Genomic DNA, 25,494 nt, shown 5'->3' with positions numbered 1-25,494 from the left:
TGATATATTTCATTTAAATTAATATTTTTATAAGCAATACTTAAAATGGTTATAGAAACAGTTAACATTCGCTACAATTGCTACAATGGAGAACATAGAGATTTGGTTGCCATCAATAGTGACAAAACTTTGACTAGATGACCAGAATATCCTTAGAGAATTAGTTTATGGAATGGTCAAAACACAAATAAAAGTTTCAGATTGCTTTTACAGATTATCCATAGATTAAAACGCCACCTTAAGCCTCACCAAACAAGGCTGAGTATTTTACTAAACTGTAGAGGACTGTGAGTGTGGCTATAAAATATTAACACAAAAGACAAAAAGGGAGTAATAATCTACTAAAAAACTATAATCATGGCAGTAATAAAATATATCACAAATGACTAGTTACAAAATGTAACAAAACAGACGATACGTTACAATTATTATGCTCGATCAACTTATGTTCAATAATCAATATTATGGAAGTGAAATTTATAGTGTAGGTCAATATTTTAGAGATTTGTGTCGTATTTTTTGATGATGCGTAATGTACCATATGTCTATAAATTCTTTCAATTTCAGGATTTCTGCCCAAACAAACCTCAGTGTCAAGTAACAAGAAAAATAAATCATGAGCAGGAGGTGTGCTCCTATTTGCAGGCTAGTTTTCATCCCATCACCACAATAGTGTAGCTATATAGGTCATACGATCAAATGACCTAAGAGGGTAGCTAGCCAAGACCATCGTCAATCTGATTGTTCCTCGCAGCACAGAGGAAGTTCTTCACCACGTCTTTTTTGTGACTGGTGGTAAGGTTTCCTTTCGGGGAAATCCAAATTCCTATCATTAAGTTGAGCGGGAGTTGTGCTCACCGGAGGGCTATGCTGGTTGCACAATACCACCTCATTTGCAAGTGCATTCTTCTTTTTCCTATCAAAATACGTGTATAAACCACTTTTATTAGAAACAACTGCTTGTAACTCAAATAAAAAGAAAACATAAAATTGATGATGTTACATACCTTTGACTGAAGCTTAACATCCAATGGCAGAGGCTAAACTTGGCAATGCCTAAAACAGAGGCTACAAATTCTAGAGAGTGCGCAAATGTTGATGATGATAGCAGAATGAGATAAGATAGTACTTCACTAGTTTTACTGAAGAAGCAAGTCTAGTAGCTTACTTACAGAGTTGACATGTATCAGTTAAATGTATGATATATACCATCAGGGTGTAAAGTGCCCGACTATATATCTACTAATTTATGCAACAATTGGAAAGATAGACACTTTTCCAGCGCAATGTTTAAAAAAATTTTGCCGACGCTCTATCAACCGCTGACGAATCTATGAAAGATATATGGAAGTCAGATTGAATGTTTAAATATCTGGTAATATTGACGGCGTTTGTGTATCTAAATCATGTGAAATGTACATAAAATATACTTATTAAATATTTATTCACGAAAACTAACACAATTACTTAGCTCTAAACTATAAAAACTAGCAATGTATTAAATTCAATTAAGTCTCAAATCCAAATTTCGAAGATTTTAAAACACTAGAAATGCGCTACTCACTAAAAATAAACATAATAAAGCCTTCAACAGCCAATTCTGCAGTGTCTAGTTGTCTGGTTGTTTGCCTCCTCTAAACTAGAGAAGACTGAGTTCCAATAAAATAACAAAAATAACAAATCAACTTGGTTTATAGAACAGGTAAAATAAGATTTCCAATGTAGAACCTTTACCACAACAAAAGTTGTAATGATTGGATGATCTGCAAGGTGTACAAGTAACAAGTAATATTAAATACAGCATCCTTAGATTTCAGCATTTTCAGCATTTCAGATTATCCGATGTGTTCTATTACTCGGCACAAGAAAGTCAGCAAGGACTGACCAGAAAGAAGCAAGTACTCACCAAGAGAGGCACCAGGAATAGCATAGACCAGGTAGAGATAAAGGAGAAGAAGCGCGAAGACTGATATAATGGCATATAGCCATTGCGTGGCAAACATAATACCGATAGTGCCCAACGCCTACAAACAAGTCAAATGCGGTGACACTGCTAGATGAAGAATTACGGCAAGGAGATTCACTCAACTATAACTCTACATAAACTATAAACAACTGTAACTATAACTAACTGTCAACTTATGTTAACATTTCTCCATTTTACCATAAAACACAAAACTAGCTTTTCAATATTCCTCAGCAACCCTAGACTCTACTACTAATACATGCTATGTTATACCTTCGGCTTGTGTAAGTTATGAAACGTTTGATCACATAAACTCATATCCTACAGTATATATTCCCATCAACCGTCCCAATGACTATGTACAGGTATAACGTAATCAGCGAGAGCATGTGCATAGATTCTCCTAAAGAGTCTGTTTATATCAGTAGAAGGACAAACAATTGTAAGTTTATAGAGCCCTGGAATATAGAACTACCCTAGGACACTTTTATTTCGCTAGTATTTAGTTTCGTGAGTAGCACACAGAGTAAAATTTCGCTGCAACTTAATTTCGCGGCTCTGATGAGTGCGAAATTATAGTGATGTGAAAATAAATGCAGTGGAAAAAACAGATTACATTCCTCAGGTCCAGTTCGCTAATAAGAAAAGAAATTCAATTTTGGACTAGTTCGTATTTGTAAACCGCAGGTTGAAATGTGTTGGTGAGATCGATAATTCAATTTGATCACTTGCTGCCATTTGTTTTTTGGACTACCATTGGCGTATAGGTCCTTCCCGCCGTGACTTTCACACTCGAGTCCCAAGAAGAAGAAAATAGATAGGTAACAACCAACTTCACAACCAAAACTGTATAACCCTTTCACTGCCATAAACGCATTTATGCGTTTTCTAGGGGCTACTGCCATTAACGCATTTGGGACTTTCTCAGCCATTGCGTGGTAACCTGATTTTATTATTCGTTGACCACATAACCCACGATCTTTAAGAGTTTTATGAAATTGACAGTGTTGTCCGAAGATTTCTTTATAAAATCAGCCTAAAACTAACGAAGCAATTTTAAACGTTTGTTTGAGAATTTCTAATCTAAAAACGAACATTTTTGTGTGAGTTCATTAACTACCGCGCGCGAGTCATAAAACAGGTAACTAGTTGATGATGACAGTATAGCCAATGAATATTTAGATTTTCGTGATTATACAGTTAATTAAAGTAGCAGCACTGTCTTTAATGTGTCTGTTCACAACCAAAACTGTATAATGTGGTTAGACCTGGTGAGGGATGATATTTTTTTTGGTTGGTAATAAAATTCTTCACTACAATAATTATTCTTTAATTTTATGACTTCATCTACCAGACTTTCGTCCTCATCAGTTTTAAATTCGGTGACTAAACTGATATCATCTTAATTTGCTTTGCCATGCTGCTCAGTCGGTGTATTAGCTATAATGAGTTTACCAGAAATTTCCCATTGAGTCCAACCACAGACGAAAATTACTTGCATTTATAATATGAAGATTTTATTGTGGATATCAATGAACAAAGCTATTTAATTTCGCGTTTTCGCTCGTTCGTTATGATAGTTCAGTTTCGCTCATGAAATTTTCGCGAGAGGAAGACACCGCGAAAATGCGAAAGTTAGATGACGCGAATACATAAGTGTCCTAGGGTATATAAAGTTTGACTACATCTGATCGTTGAGACTATGTAATAGTTTATGTACTATCTTGGAGTCATCTAATTAATGAGCCACATATAAACAGACACTAGCGATGAGTCTGGGTAAGTGATTCACAGTACAGATGCTAAATGAACAACTGCCAGTTTATTTTACAAATGAATGAAAAAGTTTCACATTGACACATGCATATTGTTATGCATACGTTATGCATACATGCATAACGTATTATTATTGCATAACGTTCATATTGACACATGCATATAATTGTTGTGCATAGATTATGCATATATGCTTGAGTTAGCATATTGACATAATTTTACACTTTTGGAGTAACTTTACAGTACATAATACTAAATCTGACTGGCTCACCGTAGAGGTCCTACAATGAGCATATCACAAACATAAAACACTCCATTGTTAAACTTTGGATAGATAGTACTCGTTAAAATTCATGGCTTCCTCTAGACTAACAGAAATATCATACCCCAAGTAATGACAGCCAGCGATTACAGAACCGGGAATACCATGATGCCTTCATCTTGTGTATCTTTCTAGCCTCCAGTGGCTCTTCATCAGTGTCTGTTGTGCAACATAAATAATAACATTTCTTACAGTCCTCAAAATATACCCTAAAACAGGGCATAGCAAGGACTGACAGCAACATCAACGGTCTCCTGTTGCAGTTTGTTTCTGTGTTTCCATAACCAGTTCAATTTTCGTCAATATAAACATGCCGCAGTAGGTACAACACTAACGCTGGCCAATATAAACATGCCACAGTAGGTACAACACTAACACTGGTCAATATAAACATGCCGCAGTAGGTACAACACTAACACTGGCCAATATAAGAATGCCGCAGTAGGTACAACACTTGCACTGGCCAATATAAACATGCCACAGTAGGTACAACACTAACGCTGGCCAATATAAGCATGCCACAGTAGGTACAACACTAACACTGGCCAACATAAACATGCCACAGTAGGTAGAACACTAACACTGGCCAATATAAACAGGCCACAGTAGGTACAACACTAACGCTGGCCAATATAAACATGCCACAGTAGGTACAACACTAACGCTGGCCAATATAAACATGCCACAGTAGGTACAACACTAACGCTGGCCAATATAAACATGCCGCAGTAGGTACAACACTAACGCTGGCCAATATAAACATGCCACAGAAGGTACAACACTAAGGCTGGCCAATATAAACATGCCACAGTAGGTACAACACTAACGCTGGCCAATATAAACATGCCGCAGTAGGTACAACACTAACGCTGGTCAATATAAACATGCCGCAGTAGGTACAACACTAACACTGGCCAATATAAGAATGCCGCAGTAGGTACAACACTTGCACTGGCCAATATAAACATGCCACAGTAGGTACAACACTAACGCTGGCCAATATAAGCATGCCACAGTAGGTACAACACTAACACTGGCCAACATAAACATGCCACAGTAGGTAGAACACTAACACTGGCCAATATAAGAATGCCGCAGTAGGTACAACACTTGCACTGGCCAATATAAACATGCCACAGTAGGTACAACACTAACGCTGGCCAATATAAGCATGCCACAGTAGGTACAACACTAACACTGGCCAACATAAACATGCCACAGTAGGTAGAACACTAACACTGGCCAATATAAACAGGCCACAGTAGGTACAACACTAACGCTGGCCAATATAAACATGCCACAGTAGGTACAACACTAACGCTGGCCAATATAAACATGCCACAGTAGGTACAACACTAACGCTGGCCAATATAAACATGCCGCAGTAGGTACAACACTAACGCTGGCCAATATAAACATGCCACAGAAGGTACAACACTAAGGCTGGCCAATATAAACATGCCACAGTAGGTACAACACTAACGCTGGCCAATATAAACATGCCGCAGTAGGTACAACACTAACGCTGGCCAATATAAACATGCCGCAGTAAGTACAACACTAACACTAGCCATGTACAGAATATAGGAGCAATTATATCAAACTGTCATTAAACCAAAAGGATAAAATTAATAATCTTGGAGTGGCAAACATCTTAAGATACACTTTAGACAGCCACGTATGAACAGCACAGAAAACTGAGCAGAACAGCTGCACATAAGCCTACATCTGTGCACCTCCATCAACCTAATGAACCTTTAAAGCTAAACTAAATGCTGATTGGTCATTAGGGAATTGTTGCTGTAATAGACAACAATCTAGTGCCAACTCTTTGAATTGTGTTGACTCCATCCACTTGCATTGAATCTCTAATAGGAGACTGGGTTAATCCATTTACATTTATTGACACCTTCCATTGTGTATGCCAGCTCCTTCCATTTGCCTTAACTCCTCCCATTTACCTAACTCCTCTCATTGATCTTAGCTCCTCCAACTTATCTTAGCTCTTCCCACTTATCTTAGCTCCTCCCATTGTGTATGCTAGGTCCTCCCATTTACCTTAGCTCCTCCTACTTACCTTAGCTCATCACATTTATTTTAACTTCCTTCATTTATATTAGCTCCTCCCACTTATGTTAGCTACCACCTAACTCCTTTCGACTGTGTTCCCTACTCCCACTCACAGTACCTCTTGTGTATGTATATGACATACATTTGTGTGTATGTATTGACAGGTTTGACCTGTTGAGCAAAGTTCGTCAAACCAACCTGTACTAGAGATCAGCTTTCCATCCATTTCTTGTATAGGTTGCCCCCTTTCTAATGACCTCGACATTGTTCTCTCAGGGAACAGATCATCCAAATCATTGCGATTTTTATTTTCGTCAAGAACCAAGCTTGACCTGCAAATAATTCTGAGAATACAAATTTATCAAGTGATGGACTCCAACTTGCACCACGTGTCACCAATAAGAGAAACTTCATGGACTCAGATGTGCATTTCTGGAAGTAAGTGCAACAGCGAAATTCTCTTTTGTAGCTATACCGTAACTTCACTAGAACATTTTAGGCGTCTCAAACAAATCGATGAACAACCATTTTGCTGTTTCATTAAAAATGTGAGTTCACCTAATTATAACTACCGTAAATGCAGTGCGACAGTACATCCTTATTTCCTCTTTAAACACTACTATTATTAAATATACTATTTTAACAGTCATAAACAAAACTTCAGAAATGAACCGCATTTCTGATAGAATATATATCTGTGTACTTTCAGCTTGTTTTAACATTATCTGTGTATTTATTGGAACCCAACAAATACACAGATAATGAGTTAAAACAAGCTGAAAGTACACAGATATGCAGTCATTTGCAAAAGTTTAAGACCACCCTTGATTTTTCCAAAAAATTAAGATTTTTGGTATTACACCAAATTTTTTCTTTTTTGTTTACGCTATGATACAAGTTAGAGAATACATACACTAGTCTATACTGTGCTTCAGTTAGTCCAAATGCTGCTAATATCAATAATTTGTATGTCGTCCCTCGTTTTCTATTACAGCTTTAAGTCTCCTTGGCGTGCTCTCAATAAGTTTTTTACAATAGTCATCGGTGATCTCAGTTATCAAACTGTCCTAATTGCTTCATATACAGCTTAAGCATTTGGGGCTGCTCTTTTGCTACTTTGTCCTTGACTTTGCATCACAGATTCTCAATTAGGTTGAGATCTGGGCTGTTACCTGGCCAAGCAAGAACTTCGACTTTCATCTTTTTCAGATAATCTATCACCTTGTTCAATCTGTGGCAAGGTGCTCCATCGTGCATAAAGACAATGCATTCATGTACCTCATATATAAAGCTATATTGTGTTCAAAAAGTGTTTTTTCTTTTTCACCATTCATGGTGATGTTTTTATCTAAAAGGTACCAGCCTGCAGTCCTTTTGACGAACATCGTCTTCCATGCCATATGACTCGGTGAATGTTTTATTCTTATGACAGCTTTATCTGTCATCAAAGCAAGTTACTACTGGTCTAAAAACGTGTCTCTTGCGTAATTTAAACTACAACAAATTAGACTTATCTTAGAATAACACGTTTGACCAGTCTTGAATGGTCCAGTGGCTATACCTCTTGGTGACAAATATTTTGGCTCTAGCAGTCGGTGCCAAGGCCTGTTTTAACCCATTTTCATCATGTTGTTTAAACTAATATTTGCCACAAAACTGAGCCAAAAATTAAGTAAAGCTTTAATCTTTATGCTCGACAATAATGAACCGACTTAAGGAGTGACTGATAGGGTTACAAGAACAACTGAGGAGATCAACTGAAGCCAGAAGCTAGTAACATCATTGGATAGAAAAAATTTTCAAATTTACAAAGTGGTCTTAAACTTTTGCAAATGACTGTATATTCTATCTGACCAGAAATACCAAGGCTGTAACAGTGCACATCTTGTTTGTACTGAACGCGAGACAAGCTACACTTATTTTACAGCCAGATATTCTTCCTGTCACCAACTGTAAAAAAAGAGAACACTGTTTTATCCTGGTTGGGAAACTAGACCCTTGAACGTAAGGCCTTGCACAGGAAAGATGATTGTTTCATTTGTAAGAGATAATATCATATCTATGGTCAAGACTGGTTTTAATAATCATGCGCATGTCAAAATAGTCATAAATTGGAAGGCTTTCAAAATTGCTGACTGAATACTCGTACTAAATGTCATATGATAATTTTTTTGCATTTTCAACAAAATTTATGCTGAACACTAAAATATGAATTAATTACAAAACACCGTATATCTTATAAAGCACCATATATCTTATAAAATGCTTGCAGCCTGTCTGATTCCTTTCCTTGGCCAAATCGTTCATTTTTATGAATTTGATCTAAATAAAGGGTGAAATCATGGCTTCCTAGTCGACTTTTTTTAGACTGTCGCATCTAGTAAGGTATATCGTAATCTGTTTTTTAAAATCATAAAGCAACGAACCGCTTTCAACTTGGTCTTACATACAATTGGTTACAGATCATGCATGCTGTAATTTGGATAAGGTGAACCCTATATCAGTGCCTAGCAGAAACTGGCAACTGCTTAAATGGATAGCCAACAAGACAGCAACGAGCAAAAAATCAGCGGCAGCCGGCATCACATCAACAGCAGCATCTATTTACATGGAACTTCCAGCTGCACCGGGGGTACCGCTAGAACCAAGTGGGTCTAGACCGCTAAACTATGATCTCTCCAGATCATGATGTAATCTAAATCATTAGATACGTACTTGCTGGAAGATTTCAAGTCAGCAATGCTGCCGTAGGCGGAAAGAGTAGAATTGGTCACAGATTCAGAACTAGAGTCTGCAGCAGAGTTGAGATCGGCTGACATGGCGAGTATGAAATAGGCATAGTCGACAGCGATGTATGTGATGAGGAAGGGCATGGTGACTATGGGTGCAAGGAAGTTTACATCTCCAACACATATAAAGAGGAGAGAGATGAGAGCCACTAGAGTCAGCGATACCACCGGTACCTTGTTGGCCCCTCGCTGTGATCAAACAGACATCAGTGACAGCAACCGGCAAACTTCAATGTCAAAGGATCAAGGTCAGTCATCTACCTATGATCGCCTAAACATAAATTTTCTCAAACAGAGTGAAAAGTTTTGAGTAAACGTTGGACTCTACACCTGACGTAATCTCTAGAATATGAAAATTCTCAAAACAGCTCCATAAATGAACGGAAAAATATTGGGGAAAATTAAAAGCAAAACATGACAAAATATAAAAATGATAAAAAAATATAAAGGAATTTAGTTGAGACTTCACCAAGTCTAAATTTGAGTACGTTACACTGTGTACCTCTATCATCACCTCTCTTTACAAACCTGAGTATTACTTCTGTTCAGGTCTCTAAAGTCAAGTTACATCAAAATTATTTTTTATCATTTATTATACCTACTTCATTAATTTAGTTTCTTACGTATAATCTAGTCTATAACTTTTATCTTCTCACAGTTTTATGTAATACATTTGTTCTAGTGTGATGTGTAATTATCCACAATATTTATTAGTGAGTTTCATGGTAAATTTTGCATTGCGGAACGAATTAAACGAATTATAGTGTATTTTTAGAGAAAACAAAACAGCTACAATATACGAAACAGATTTTGGAGCAAATTAACTATATGTTTCACTGTATATAAATTTGAGAAAATTAACATTTATGTCTGCAGCTTACTTTTTAGATAATCCACATAGGCAACTCGTGCAATGAATGCGAATTACTGCTGTGTGAGACACCAGTAGATAGCTAATATTAAAGATTCTTCAGTGTACGGTAAGTGTAAGACATAATTGAAAGCAAAACTGAAACTGTTACTAGATTTTCACGCAATGCTTTTTTCAATGGAACCAAAGTACAGATGGAATAACTAGAATTTTCACCGCAGCCACACGCAATGTACAGTAACAGAGCAACTCACCCCAATTCCTAGATAAGAGAAAGGGGGAGGAAAGTTGTTGCCAGTAGCTATAGACTGGAGTATTCGAGGGGCCCCATACAGCCCTCCCATACAAGAAGTTATTGATGACACATAAAGCCCTATAAGCCAGAGGACTCCAAGTGCTGACACCTGTCAACATGTGAATAAAATACTTAACAGATTGAGGCATCCTACAATGTAAATTTATGGTTAGTCATGCACGAATCTGTGGCAGGACATGTATAAGTAAGTCAATGAATAGCCATGCATAAGTCTATGACTAGTTGGGTATAGATCTATGATTAGTCACGTTAAAATCTATTACTAGTTATGTATGAAAGCTTGGAAACTGCGGTTAGAATAGATCAGTTCACTGAAATAATTTTGAACTTTGCTTCATCAGCGGCTGCACACTACACCTAAATATCGATAATGAAATATCAGAACTCATTACCAAGCTTGCGCACATGCTCATCTACCATAATGGATGAAGGTGTTTCCATTTTATCATACGAGTTTATGGTATCTGTTCAAAAATGACAAAGGGCTTTAGCTTCCATTACGATGGAAGCAATTATCCCCTTAGACTCAATTGTTTTTAAACTAAACAGATGTGAGCATTGCTCCCTTCTTTCATTGTTATTCCTGGCACCTCACTCAACTAATATCATGTATTACAAACTAGATATATTAGCTGCAATGCTTCGGATAGACTGGCAAGAGGCAGAAGACGATGATTCTGTTCAAAAGTGATGTTTACAGAAAGCAAGATTGCCCAATAGAGCTGCACTACACAGTCTCTAATACTAATAGCCTCTGTTCCATTGTCCTGCAAAAGACCAATTTTTAGCTAGACGCCACTCACCTTTTCGGCTATCATATAGTCAGATTTGAGAGTCCACCTCTCCGCAATCGAACCCAGGACCAGCACGAACAACACATAGAATGTCCCGCTGCAAGACAATGACACTCTTAATGGACTATCTGCCAGTCTTGGTACACATGCTATACTTTCACTCTGACCATTACAAAAGGCAAACTAAGAACTTGACAACACATATTGCACACATTGAACAAAGAAATGAGATTTGAGCAATGCAAATACAGTAGACACTCCTACAACATATATAATGTTCAGAGAACGTTTACGTATAAGGATTTTATGTTATCTGAACAGTAAAACACATGCGAATTGCCTAAATCGTTCTAAAATTTTCCCAAACTCACCCCTCTGGTCCTTCAAAAAGAAAAACAACTAGACTTGACTTGCTAATTTAATGACTGTACAGTGACTGGTATTATTGCATCAAGAATTTTTTTCTTTTTTCTTATAACTTCCACTCAGTTTAGGGTTCAAGTTACAGTAAGTTTACGATAACTTAAGGGAAGTAAACATCTTCGATGTCAATTAACTTCAATTATTTATTTTTTTCTTGACAGTTTGGTTGATTCTGCAAAGAAAAACAAAATAAAAACATTTTAGATGTCCAAAATAAAGTAAAACAAAAGTATATTTTTACTATACATGTAATAATAGTGATGTCAGTCTGTCAGTTTATCTACCTGTCACCAGGGTTAAAGGTTAAAAGGTTAGGATAAAAGATCGCTTTTGACGAGACTCCAAAACTCGTGATATTCAGGTTGGCAAACCAACACCTGCACCAATCGACCACCTTTAAGAATTTCTGAACAATTGTGCAGCATCTAATTCTCTATGCTTTATCAGCACACTCGACTAACTCTCACGACACATTAGACTACCAGAGTACTAATATATGTAATAGAGATAACCCTATACGTCGTTTCCTCTATCAAGTGCGTTAAAAGAGAAAATAATATTTTTAAGGTCAACTATAAAATTCTCGTTATTCAAATCAAATTTGAGAACTTGCATTGACTTGACACTTTACATCATATGGAACTTCTTCCGTAACACAAAGCAAAATCTTACATAAATTTTGTAACCCTCTGACATGCCCATTTATGTACACTTCGCTGCCCTTTATACGGTAACTAGAGTTTGTCTGCCAGCCAGCATTGTCAATATATATAAATGGCTATTGATATAATGATATATCAATAGCCATCAGAGCACCACTGTAGATCAATCATGGTATCATGGATACTGACACTAAGCTGAGAACTGTTAATCAAATATCTTCTTCAGGTCACCAATTTAGCTCTTTAGAGCCCAATAACAGTATTCAAGTTACATATATATACGTGCTTCAAAACTCAATAATGATGTCATAGTTTAGATGATGGAGATGGTAAACAATGACATCATAACTCGATGTTGAAGGCGCTCACGAATGTCTGTAAACTCTGGTGTAATCGAAATTCAGAGGTCAAATATGGCTTATTCTAAATGCTATGTCTCGGAGACTCAAGGGTTGGCAAAACGACAGCTGAACCGAATCGTTTGAAGTGCGCAGAGCCAGGCTGAAGAAACTTAAATCCGCCAAGCGATAGGCCATAGAGGTCAAGGCCAAACTTGAACACTAACATTGATTTAGCTAGTTTCTTTCATACAGTCAGACAATTTAACTTGTTAGGTTGAATAATCAAATCATAACTGAATCAATTGTTTGTAAACAAATAAACTAAATTTGGTATTTGTTAATGTGTTATTCAATGAAGTAGTAGTTTCAATATTGACTGGTTGAATTAAATTTAGCATAGCTGAAGCCCTTTAATAGCAAGATTTTATATACACATGCGTTATTTTAGCTGCCTCTCCGAAAAAAGAATGCAGATGCAGAGAGTTCATATTTGATGGCCAACAATTACATATGATGGTAAGTCTAAAGCTGCTACAGACGGTCACTAAAAAGCTAGCTGAACAGTCGACACACTTGCACTTTGAAATATGTATTGGTTTTCACAAGCATTGAAATTTCAATTGATTTGCAAGTGCCAAATTAAAATTTTTTTGTAATTTAAAAATTCACATTAATTTTCAATAAACCTTACGGACGTATTGCCACATTATGTACGTAAGTGGCAATACAATACGTATATACCCAGTACGGACGTATTGCCACATTATGTACGTAAGTGGCAATACGTATATACCCAGTACGTATTACCACATTACTTCACTCCTTTTCAATAAACTGAAGGTTTTAATTTGAATTCAATAAACCAAAGGTTTATTGAATTCATATCAGAAAATTGTTCTTTAAACATCTCTTAGCAACAAACGAGGCTGTTGTTAATAACCTCATTTCTTGTGAGGTAATATTCTAACCTGAGAGCTATTGCAGCAATAGTGCCCTGAGCGATTGCCTTACGAGGGCTCTTCAGATCGCCTGACATGTTAATTCCTGATAGCACTCCACACGCAGTTGGAAAGAAGACTCCAAAAACAGTAAAGAAACTTTCTCCATTAGTATAATCAGGAGCTGTATTATTTCTCAATAAGGCAGCAGAGTAACCGATGACTCCTTCAGCTAAAACAGAAACGAGCAGCTCATAACAAATTGCTCGCTGTCAATAGTGCTTATTATAATCAGTCACCTTCATCTAGATATATAAGTTTCAATGTTTGTCTGTCTGTCGCTTGTCTGTCCAGTTAGAGCGATAAAGTTTTAGCAATGAAAAATCACTTTCATACTGGATTTGAACTCCCGACATTCATATCACAAGTCAACCAACAAGTGGGCATAACCACAAGGCTTAGCAGTTCTTATCATTCCCATTGTTTTACCATACACTGTACAGTCATACCATGACATAGGAGTTTAATGCCTTCTGGGACTGAGCTCGTAAGTCAATTTACTCACATCTCAAGGCACTATTTCCTATAGAAAATATCTATGTGTGCATTAATCCGTTAGCATACTATGAAACAAATATATAAGCAGGGTATTACGGTGGACAAACATGTTTTTAAATGTTGCAATTAGGTACGTAAATGCGCTGAAAACTAATAAATACCTATTTAGTTGTTATGATCTGCAATAAAATGTAGCATCAATATGAACGCTACTTCCAGGAGCTTTTACCTTCGAGACAGGTATTGTGGATAACAGCCGTCTGAGAGAGAGATTTGAGAGCAACACGTTCAGTACACTAAACTTTTGTGACCCTACGTATTGGAAACTTTGAGTTTAACTTGAATGAATTAAGCTTACTAAACACACACTTGAAGCTAAGTTTTAATCTTTTACAAAACTTACTTGAATTTTGTCGCATTTAAATAAAAATAAGTTTTTTTGCGTGAAAACCTTTTTATTAACCGTCCATCAAGACTTTGAATACAACAAGATTCTGCTGCAGCAGCAACCCTTTTTATGCACACACTCCTATGTGCGCATTATTTATTTTTCTGTTAATCTATTTGAACTGCACAAAAACACTTTTCTTATGATATAAAATTTAAAAGTTAGAATGGTAAATGTTGTTTATGTTAAACAAAAATAAGTTTTCTGCACAAGACTCTTTTATTACATGGGTAATGCTGGATATTCATCTAGTGATATCGAAAGAGCAATCGTACAGGCTGGAGTTGTGGATATGATGAACATTATTTTTGAATTGAAAATGGGTTCAACTCGCTGAGCGCATTACCTGCACTCATATGTGTATGTTGGGTGTATGATACCAGCTGTCAGAAGTTTAATATCAAATAGACTTTAGAGCTAGTTATTCCTCAATAGAACAACTGACTACCTGAAGCCTGGTTCATCTACATGTGACACAGAGGAAAAAGCAATTTAGTGACATACAAAAGTTCTGCGTCATCGGGGATTATTGTGAATGCTGAGATTGCAATACTGTAGTGGCAGTCAGCCAGGCACCAGGGCCGTGGAGACCGAGTCCCTAGTCACCCCGGTTACCGGGCTGAGCCGCCAAATCACCGAGGAAGGCTCGGCTACCATTAGGAACGTTCAGGCTATCGAGACGCTCGAGAAGACCGTAATAGAAAACCGAATACAAAACAACGAAAAAATGGGCGGAGTCTAAAAAAAAGATATAAAAAGAGCACGGAATGATCGTTAAGGCAGAGTTGCATGCGCGCACTCTCTGCATGTTTACATATGGCTCATTGTCAATCTTACATGTATACTGATGTATATTTATTTATTTAAATATATATATTTCATTGGAGTTTAACACTCGGCGTTCTTGCTTGACTGTCTAGTGAAGAGTGAAGGGGACCGGCAGTTTCCTTTACACTGGTGCAGCAGTGAGATCACAGCTCAACAAGACAGAGTTGACAGGTGAGTCTACGAGATACTGAACTTTCCTATGATTCAAAATACCACACGATTCACATAAAAAGTCCACAAAGCACCACAGGTAGATTTTTCTAACTTTTGTGCGGTGTCTCCTATATCCTCTTTGAACCGACTTAATGAATGGGTAAAATTACACGTGCGCATGACTTACCGACATTTGACAAACGGGTGTTGTCAAATTATATATCTCAATGATGTGTATGATTGATGTAGATGTAGCCTACACTGTCAAATATATGGACTACCTTGATTCACCTTGACCTACCTCATGTTACGACAACCTTAAATTAACTATCCTGACTCATCCGTGATACTATTAGATTACCAACTTTTAAAACGCCTTTGTTCAACTCACTCAATAATTCATGATTTCTGTATTTTCATTTTTTTTCTTTCTTTCGGCATTTAACGAAAACCATAATTTTTTGATGATTACTAACGCCAATAAAAATTTATATGTCGATATAAATCTCAGTGTTTGTGTGTCGACTGTCGACTGTCGACTCGGTCTCTCCAGCTATAACTATTAAAATCTTGGAATGAAAAGCTTGCATCATGCTGGATTTGAACTCACGAAGAAGGCAATGGCCAGTTTCTAAACTTGCGCATCTAACTACAAAGCTACGCAGGAATTACAATTTTATCGCTCTTACCATACACTGTATACCCTTTCCGATTGCACACGCTAAATGACGTACTAATTGATATATTGCGCCTACGGGGTATGATGCCCACTGTTATAAAATATTTTTCGCCCAACTCTATAAAACACGATGCTTTTTCGTCTTAGCCATACTAGAGCGAATTTGTTTTCAGCCATACGATATGAACAAAAGCTTCTCTCGAAATTAAAATTTGGCAATTGTTGTACTGATTACGGCGAAATAACAAAAATGTCGATTCGCTGAAATACCTCCAACAACGCTGGAAATAGATATATAATGCTTGCTATCCCAATTTAGCGTTACCTGTTATGGTAAAAATGGATTCACAAATGGATAAGTGATAAATATTAGTTCAAAGTTTGAAGTTTACTAAAATACATACTAAAACTTCCTTTAGGTATGTGTTTTAGTAAACTAAACTCATTTAAGCGTTCAAGTTACACGTCTGTCTCAAAGGTAAGAACTCTCCACGGTACGTACTGCACGTAGTACATTTTAATGTCACATTTTCTTGCAGATTATAACCACTAGATGCGTTACAATTACTGTAGGTAACTATAGTTACTGAGGTTAACATATTTTTTTGTTACTATTTTTTAATGATGATGATTTTTACTAGGAGGTGATTGCATTAGATAATTACTATGGGTTTCTATACGATATTTTCGCCTTATGATGCCAAAACTAAAATGAACTAAAATCAAAGAATTGTATACTAAACACTTTTTCATTGTAATCATAGCAGAACAGACTATATTTAGCCATTACTTGTTAATGATTTCACATTTACATTTAAACACCTTTACAGTTGTACTTTTCCTCCTAATTTATTTCAACAAGACACTTCTTTCATAATATGAAATTTAAAAGTTACAGTTGTTTAAAACAGTTTAAAAAACCTTCAGTTGTTTTATTTTTTCTTTTAATTCATTTGAATTGCACGAAAAACACTTTTTTATGATATGAAGTTTAAAAGTTGGAATGGTAAATGTTGTATATGTTAAATAAAAATAAACTACCTGTCCAGACTTTTTTATTACTCGGGCAATAACCGGTATTCATCTAGTTCATAAATGAATACATGTAACGCTATAACTTCTCATCACTCTCTATGGCCTGTTACATTGTGTAGAGAATATATACTACTTGCCTGGGTTATACGCCATGAAGGAGCCAACTATGAAGTCAACAGCAGCTACCATTATAGTGAAGAGTAGTATCAACTGCAACCTTATAACCCACTTCACTCCTGCTAGATTTATACCTGTAACACATGACAAAAGACATGCAGGTCACTATGGAGCGATATAACAGTATCCACAGATCTTTTCACTGATATAAAGATAAAAAGGCACCTACATTGAAACTATAACAAATATGAGAATAGACTGAGCTGTAGACTTGTACTCACTAGTAAGTAGAACGAGGGCTGCTATAGCGAACCCCCGCGCCACCCAAGGATTGTCATCTGTGTGTAGAATATCTGAGATAGATTCTCCAAAACCAACAGTGTAGAGAGAACAAGAGACAGCCTACAATAGGGACAATAACACGATCAAATCATATATGAAGATACAGCCAATTTACAGTCCCACCGAAGTGAGGAGTTCTAATCTAGCCATTTTCGTATATAGCTTTGTTCATCTTTTACAGTGTATATGAAATTGGATAAAGAAAAAAACTGAAATTGAGACTCAGATGATTCTCAGATTATTTGTTAACAAGGTAAGACAACTGAGGAAACAGGATAAACAAACTACCAAAGCAGTTAGTTTAAAAACATTGCAAAACAAGTAGGAAACAACCAACTCAGACGTACATAACCTGGGATTAAAATACAATAATACATGTAATATGTTGAGAATTCAGCAAACTCTGTGATTACTCAATTCTATGCATGAACTTTGAGCAAAAATTTAGTATTTGTCATTGCAACTCCTCATTTATTAATGGAGAATGAATTTAGTAATGGCACTGCTCTTCGAATGCTCATTTAAAAAGGTTTTGTAGCAGTTCAGTACATGGACTCAGATATATCACAAAAACTATGAAACACGAAATTAGGAATTGTTTTCTCTTTCATTCAACTGCGAATTTAAAAAAACTCAGATTCATGACCTGGCAGAATAGCATTTTTAATGTTCGCTAAATGTTGACAACAAATACTTGAAACGAATTTAATTGACTCCATATTGGGCTGATAATCCTAAATCTCTGCCAACTGGATCATGTAATCTCACTCTGCTCACATCATGTTATACAACAATAACACTATTTGACTGCCAATAACCTTAAAGGTTGACTTGCAACAAAATTCACATTACAGTTATTTGGTATCAAAAGATTCACCATGTCTTACTATGTTGTGTTGTAAGTGCCAAATATGAGGAAATGTGATTACAAGCTCTTAAAAGCTAAAAAACGAAAAGCTGCCGTAGATTGGAACCTCTTTATTTCGATGACGTAGCCACAAAATTTGGTTATCGTCTTGTCACGTATGTTCTCACGTGCATTGAAAGGCCAATACAAAGCTCAATATAAAACTTATCGTAGTACTAGTTTATGACAAACACTTCGGGCTTTACCGAAGACCCCGTATTGAATATAGATGCTCGCTACTTTACAGTTTGGTTTTGGCCTAGTCTAATCGGCAAGTCGCAATCTGATCATGTGACTCAATACTTCGCAAATAATTTCTGCAGCACTTTTCGATTATCACAAATGACCAACAGGCTTGTCATGATTATCAGACAATGATATGTACTCCTTCAAGCTAAGTCTAAAAAATTAAACGAATTTTTACGGTAAGTTATAAGATATCCTGCTAAAAGTGACAGCATTACGGTGATGATAAAATAGACGCGTAAGAACAATAGACATGGTTTTATTGAATGCGTGAAGTATATTTGTGAAAATATTTTGACGAATAAGGTTGCAAGAAAGTGTAAACAGAAACCATCTCTCACAACTACATCACATTTGAGCCGTTTTGGAAAGGGAATCCAAACTACGGCGGTTTCGTGTGGCTGCGATTTTCTGTTCGTTTTTGAGCTTTTAAGAGCTTGTAATCACCTTTCCACATACTTTGCACCTACAACATAACAGAGTAAGACATGGTGAATCTTTTCATATCAAATAACGTTAATGTGAATTTTGTTGCAAGTCAACCTTTAAGTGACTGAGCTCAGATTAATCCATTTTCTGTAAAACCCCCAAAAGGCCTCTATACAAGTAGTAAACACAAATAGTAAGGGCAATTAGCTAGTACAACAAGTGAGTACTGCTAACAAATAGGAAGCAAAATTAACAAGCGCAACCAGCAACTAGTTGCTACAACTAGCAAGTGCAGCTAACAATTAGCAAATGACAACTAGCAAGCACAACTAAAACCATATAAAATTTTCATGAATTGTTGATCCTCTAACGAAAAACAAACATGTCACTGAGAAGCTGCATGAGAAACTGAGCAACCAGAAGAGACATGTTTAACACAGCTCTGAATGTAATAAAAACTAGTACACAGTCAGTCCTGTGCACCGTGAGAGACCATCATGTGTAATAACTATGTGCATAATTATTCTTTAATTAGGCAAGGTGGTTGAGTGACGCAGTGAGTAGCCTGTCTGCAACATGGAATATCCGAGTTCAATTCTTGCGTGAGACTTTTTTAAAGGTTTTTTAGCGTGACTTCGGACAGACACACACAGCTCATATTATAGTAACATTTGAGAGTGTGAATTAATGGAACAAAGTCTTGTTTAAACTCCAGCCTAGCAGAAGTTCAAGCCTGCTGATGAACAGCTCACTTAAAATCCACTATGGTAGCTGGTGTTTTTACCAAGTCAACAGCATTCAGGGAAAGTTAGCAGTTTGATACAGAATTAGACCGCCCTTCGCTACATTTCATTAAATCATGCAATAAAACTACACTTAAGCAAGAGTAAAATGAGTATGCAGTGATCACACGCACATCCAACAATTACAGAATTTAGCGGAACATCACTAGAGGCTGCGACAGCTGGTCTCAATGAGATGTAAGGGTCAAAGAAGAGCGGTGGCCGATGTATAAGGAAACCAACTGTTAATACCTGGCCAAAGCTGTAGAGAATACCAACAGCGGCAGCTGTCTGGCCTCCGAGTACATGGCACAACAGGAAGTAGACACCTCCACCTTCTACATGACAACGTTCACATATGCCAATACTGCTCATCGCCCCAATAGCAGCCACAGTCAGCGTTATAAATACAGTCAAGATAGAGAATCCTACACCAGCATTTCCCTAAAACAAAACACAATTTTTTATTAGATCTGACAAACAACTCCTCAAAGTAACTGCTTTAAATTATTGGTATATGCTGAAGAGGAGATTCCTGTAATGAAGCTAAATCATCAAATACAGTTTAGCTTGAGTTCCGATAAACAAATGAGAGACGTATAAAGGACTGAATATATAGCAAAAATCTCAATTCATGTCATAACACAACATAGAACTGTCTGGAGTTGGAAAAATAATGCAAACAGCAAGAAAACCCTTACTATACAAACTCACCACCATCCAGCCAGTGCGCAAGAAGATGATAACTCCAAAAATATTGAGAATGCATGTTGTGAACACTCCATCCCAAGCGCCAAACAGTACTCGCTCCGAAAGGAAGAAATTAGCTTGCCACCATGGTTTCTCTTTTGTCGCAGATTTCTGTAAACATTTTGTAGTATTCCCTTGAAACAACAGGAAGGTAATTTTGTAGCCAATGAGCATAAACTGTTCCAATAGGTGCACGACCAATCAGATGACAACTTTCAAAAGGTTGATAGCCAAGTTACAGACAGTAGAACATAGTCTACTGGCTGTCAAGTCATAACTCTAAAATGGTGGCCACATGGCTACCGTAGAGAAGTTTCTGATATAGAAATATTTGGTTGGGAAAAGCAGCAGAAGTAACTTAAGCTTAAATGGTTACAGACCAACAACTTTGGTAGAGCTAGGTTGAGTTGGACTTGCGTTTGATTAGCCATGATATTATTAGCAACTGCTATATTTATTTTATTCACAAGTGAACTCAAATGTGATTCACAATGCAACCAATCGGACAAACATAAACCTGAAAATGACAAAGGTGACATTCTGGATGAAATATGTACGCTTTAGAAGCTTCAGTTCCGCTGCTGTGATACCATGGCTAAATTCTGAGTGCAAAGAGCACATAATTGAGTTCAATTAAAATTCTGTCAAAAATCTATTAAAAGCCAGAATCCAACAACATTGATCAAAACATTAGATAGTCTCTGTTATGATTGGCTAGCCACATGGGCATAAATATTTTTATTCTTATAACTTTGAAAAATTAGTTAGAATTTTGTTAAAACAAATCCAATATAAAAACTTAATAGTCATTATACTACTTCTAGTGGTTTAATACAATATAACTTTTCAGTTGAGTGTTGAAATGCCTCTCACATGCAGATTATGAAATTCAAAACCTACCAGTTAATAACACCAAAAAGCTGGTTTCTTGTTCATCCAACAATATGGTAGAAAGTTGATGAAGAAAAGCAAAAACAGTCGATAACGTTACTTTCCATTGAGCAATCAAATACGCTCATTGACATTTCCTATAATGACAATCGAAGAACAAAAGTGTCCTCAAGGTTTTCATCAGCAGTAACACGAGTACATCAATAAATCTCATCTCTCTAGATCAATAATCATGAGTGGATGAGAAATGAGCTTACGAAACAAATAATCAGCAGGCAACTGGACAGCGTGATACTGTGTAAAAATTGCAATTGCACATGAGAACTAAAACAGCCATGAAAACCCTCCGACGTCGCTGCAACATATTAAACATTTGTCTCCTGACATTTGCTGCCCATAAAATTGAAATATTTAATACAAATATACAAGAAGACACGAGGAGTATGTTTATTTCATATAACGATAAACACGGAAACAAAAAAAATTAAACTGATTTAGGTATTTATACTGTTGACAAATTTAATCTCGACAACCCCATTTCTGACTCATTCTTCAAGTTTCTGAATCATCCGACTCACAGCAGAAGGATTTGTGAAGAATGAATTCCGTGAGTACAGCGAGTCTAACAGGTCAAGGTGGTACTTTTAGGCAAAGTTTATATCGCTGCCTTTAAATTTTCAAAACATCTTTCTTAATAAGACAAGCATATAACAAGTCCCTTGTGCATCTGATAGTGGAACTAAAGCCAACCTGCTCTTCTTTAAAAAGCTCGTCATCCCCGGTGTCCGTGTCAACCTCCTCATCCTCATACGTCTGTTTTAGACTCTCCTCTGTAGGCTGTTGTGCCGCTAGGCCATATTTCTCCCAATTAAGCGTTTGATCATCTTCATTAAATTTGGAGTCATCTCCACTCATGTTGATCATGCACTAAATGGCAGATATCTGCCACATCTATGAAAATAAAAAAACTATTGGCAAATAAAATCAGATAATTAAAACACTAGACCAGTGCCACTAGTTTAAAGAGTCCCTTTTAATAAAAATGAGTATAATTGATATAACAAAGTTCCATTAATTGATATAATAACATTAATTGATATATAACATTGATATAATAACATTAATTGATATATAACATTGATATAATAACATTAATTGATATATAACATTGATTATATAACATTAATATATATAACATTAATTGATATAATAACATTAATTGATATATAACATTAATATAATAACATTAATTGATATATAACATTGATTATATAACATTGATATATATATAACATTAATTGATATAATAACATTAATTGATATATAACATTGATATAATAACATTAATTGATATATAACATTGATATAACAAAGTTACAAAATTAGCATATACTAGCTGTGCTACCCGGCATTGCCCGGGTAATAAAAAAGTCTTTGGACTGAAAATTGATTTGTATTTAACATGTACCAAAATTTCCCATTCCAACTTTCAAACTACATAACATGAGAGAAGTGTTTTGTGTAGTTTAAATAAATTAAGAGAAAAATAAAAACAACTGTAAAGGCTTTAAAATTTTGTCAAACAACTGTAACTTTTAATCTATTAGCCTGGCATATTACCAATGGAACATTCCACTAAGCTGCTTAACAAGCTAGACTTCTAATGACAGTACTCCATGACATTGCGTCAGCATTGTTATCCAGCTACAGTTATTCTAATAATAGCTATAGCCGGAATGCAGACAGACATACGGACATACTTTGAGAAATATATATATAGATAAACCCCTTTCCATACAAGGGATGGTTTAAGAATCAGATTTAGTTCTGAGCCACTATTAAAATAATGCAAAACACTAGCTTTATGTTGACTTGACTAAGGCATATGATAGTTACCACTTTGTTTAACTTATTCACAACTTCACACTTTGTAATGTGAGCTCAAAAAATGAAACCAAGCTAAACCTAGAATGAGATTTAATGATGCTGTCAAGAACACAGCTAAAGTATGTATGGAGTGCAGCGAATCACAGGTTGGGAAAAATTGAGCAGGCTAGAGATGCCGCACTAGTCAAAAATTAAATAGTCTTGTTGGATCGACAGACTACTATGAGGTTGTACAAGCATTGTATGAAAATTGTATAAATTGTTAAAATAAAATTGTTGATTACTCATGGAACTGCGAATCAATAAAAATAGATCTTACATCTGAGACCACAAAGCTATTTAATGAATGAAAGAAGAACCTAGGTGAGGCTACAGTCAATATATGATAGATCCATATTTAATTGATATTACCGAACTTTACTTTAACGATCCATATTTAATTGATAACCGATATTTAATCAAACTTTACTAGAAAGAGTCAACTTTGGACGAGTAGACATATACACATGCAGAAAAATATTTAAAAAAATACACCAACAGCAAATGTTCTGGATAGGCTGAAAAGTTTGAACAGAAATAGCTTTGCTTATGTTGATATTTATTAAGGCAAAAAAAGGTTGCTTCAAAAAAGAGGACATGATATTTAAAATTTTTGCCTCCATCTTGATCAAAAGTATTTCACAAAATTCCCTAGACTGATTTTAATGTTGGCCCTTATGGGTAGCAACGTCAATTTTCAGCAACAACCAACATTTCACATCTATCCCATTGGATTAGGTGATAGCTTTGACATATGGCATGAACTGCTAGTAAAATTTCTATTTGTTCAAGGTTGATTAGTTCAGAATCTTACAATAGTCCTTTTATCATGCTACAAACCACTATATTCACCAATTTCAACACAAATTAGAAAAACTCACGATTCACGGCCTGGCAAAATAGCATTTTGAAATGTTTGCTGAATGTTGACAACAAACACTTGAAACAAATTTATTTACTTCCATATTAGGCTGACAATTTTAAATCTCTGCCAACTGGATCATGTAACCTCACTTTGCTTACATCATATTATACAACAATAACACTATTTGACTCCCCAATAACCTTCCATGACTGAGCTCAGACTAATCCATTTTCGGTAAAAAACCCACAAAAAGCCTCTCGCAATTTTAAGTAGTAAACACAAATAGTAAGGGCAACTAGCTAGTACAGCAAGTGAGTACTGCTAATAAATATGAAGCAAAATTAACAAGTGCAAGCAGCAACTGGTTGCTACAAATAGCAAGTGCAGCTAATAATTAGCAACTGCAAATAACAACTAGCAAGCACAACTAAAACCATACAAAATTCATTATGGTTTCACTGTAGGTTTCATGATGAAAACTGATTGCTGAAGTTGCGTTTGCTTGGAAATAAATAGTTAGTGAGTTTTTCGCTATGTGAAAAGCAGCACTTTCATAGCAAATCAGTGGGTTCATGAGACACTCGATGAGCATTGTTGCTCATGCATTTTGTAAAAAGGAAACAGATGCTGCTATATATGTAAAAATGACTTCCTTTATTGCACGTTCTCACAACTGCTAGTAAGCAGGATCCACGTTTCATATGCCCGTGAGTACAACGAAACTCTCTCAAACTTTGTCTTGTCAGCTCTCAAGCTCCAAGCTTTCAAATATAAGAGTCAAGTTCGAGTTTTACTACCAGTACATGAAGCACGCATGACAAAGATAAATGAATCTTGAGAATATTTACCTGTTATGAACAGGAAAGCATGTCCGTTTTTGTGGACTGCACACACTCGCAGAGCTTGGTATGATTCTTTTACTAAATGGTTCGTCTCTAACAATATCGAACCACCTTTGTATACACTGAAACAAACGTTGAATAAGGTTTGAATTAAACAGTGATCCTAAAATTATTGCATCAACATAACCGAGCAGCTCGATTGCCTGAAAAGGCATTGAACTAAATGTTTCCAACTAGGCAGCTTGCAAAGTACTACAAAATAGCTAAATGTTAAGTAATGGTTATAGTACACACATCAGAACATAAAATAAATTAAGGCTAAGTCAGCGATATCATTTCATAAAACTGCTAATCTATAAAAAATATGCAGTGTTGTTTTGGAAACAGCTGTTCACAATTTTTTACTCGTTCATTCGTGGCGATTACAG

The 25,494-nt window shown here is 36.0% G+C and overlaps 1 protein-coding gene across 1 annotated transcript; it reads right to left on the bottom strand.

Moving 5' to 3' along the window:
* On the bottom strand, positions 1–25,189 carry LOC137397644 (solute carrier family 12 member 8-like). The gene is made up of 15 exons (XM_068083947.1): positions 25,073–25,189; positions 22,184–22,384; positions 20,507–20,653; positions 20,045–20,236; positions 17,368–17,488; positions 17,107–17,220; positions 13,299–13,500; positions 10,914–11,001; positions 10,049–10,198; positions 8,850–9,112; positions 6,333–6,466; positions 4,129–4,223; positions 1,907–2,024; positions 1,008–1,056; positions 1–916 (listed from the first exon to the last, which is right to left on the bottom strand). Exons 2-15 carry the CDS (start codon positions 22,355–22,357, stop codon positions 733–735), a joined length of 2,031 nt encoding a protein of 676 aa, XP_067940048.1. The 5' UTR covers positions 22,358–22,384; positions 25,073–25,189; the 3' UTR covers positions 1–732.
* Positions 25,190–25,494: the final 305 nt, after the last annotated feature.

This window comes from Watersipora subatra, chromosome 1, assembly GCF_963576615.1.
Source record: "Watersipora subatra chromosome 1, tzWatSuba1.1, whole genome shotgun sequence".
NCBI lineage: Eukaryota > Metazoa > Bryozoa > Gymnolaemata > Cheilostomatida > Watersiporidae > Watersipora > Watersipora subatra.
The sequence above is the reverse complement of the archived record's forward strand: the minus strand, read 5'-3'. Positions and strand labels throughout refer to the sequence as shown.

Coding starts and splice junctions, on each gene's coding strand:
- LOC137397644 (XM_068083947.1), bottom strand. CDS start 22,357: ATGATCAACATGAGTGGAGATGACTCCAAATTTAATGAAGATGATCAA. Junction 6,467..8,849: donor GACTTGAAATCTTCCAGCAA/GTACGTATCTAA, acceptor AATTATTTGCAG/GTCAAGCTTGGTTCTTGACG. Junction 2,025..4,128: donor GCTGGCTGTCATTACTTGGG/GTATGATATTTC, acceptor ACTTGTTTGTAG/GCGTTGGGCACTATCGGTAT.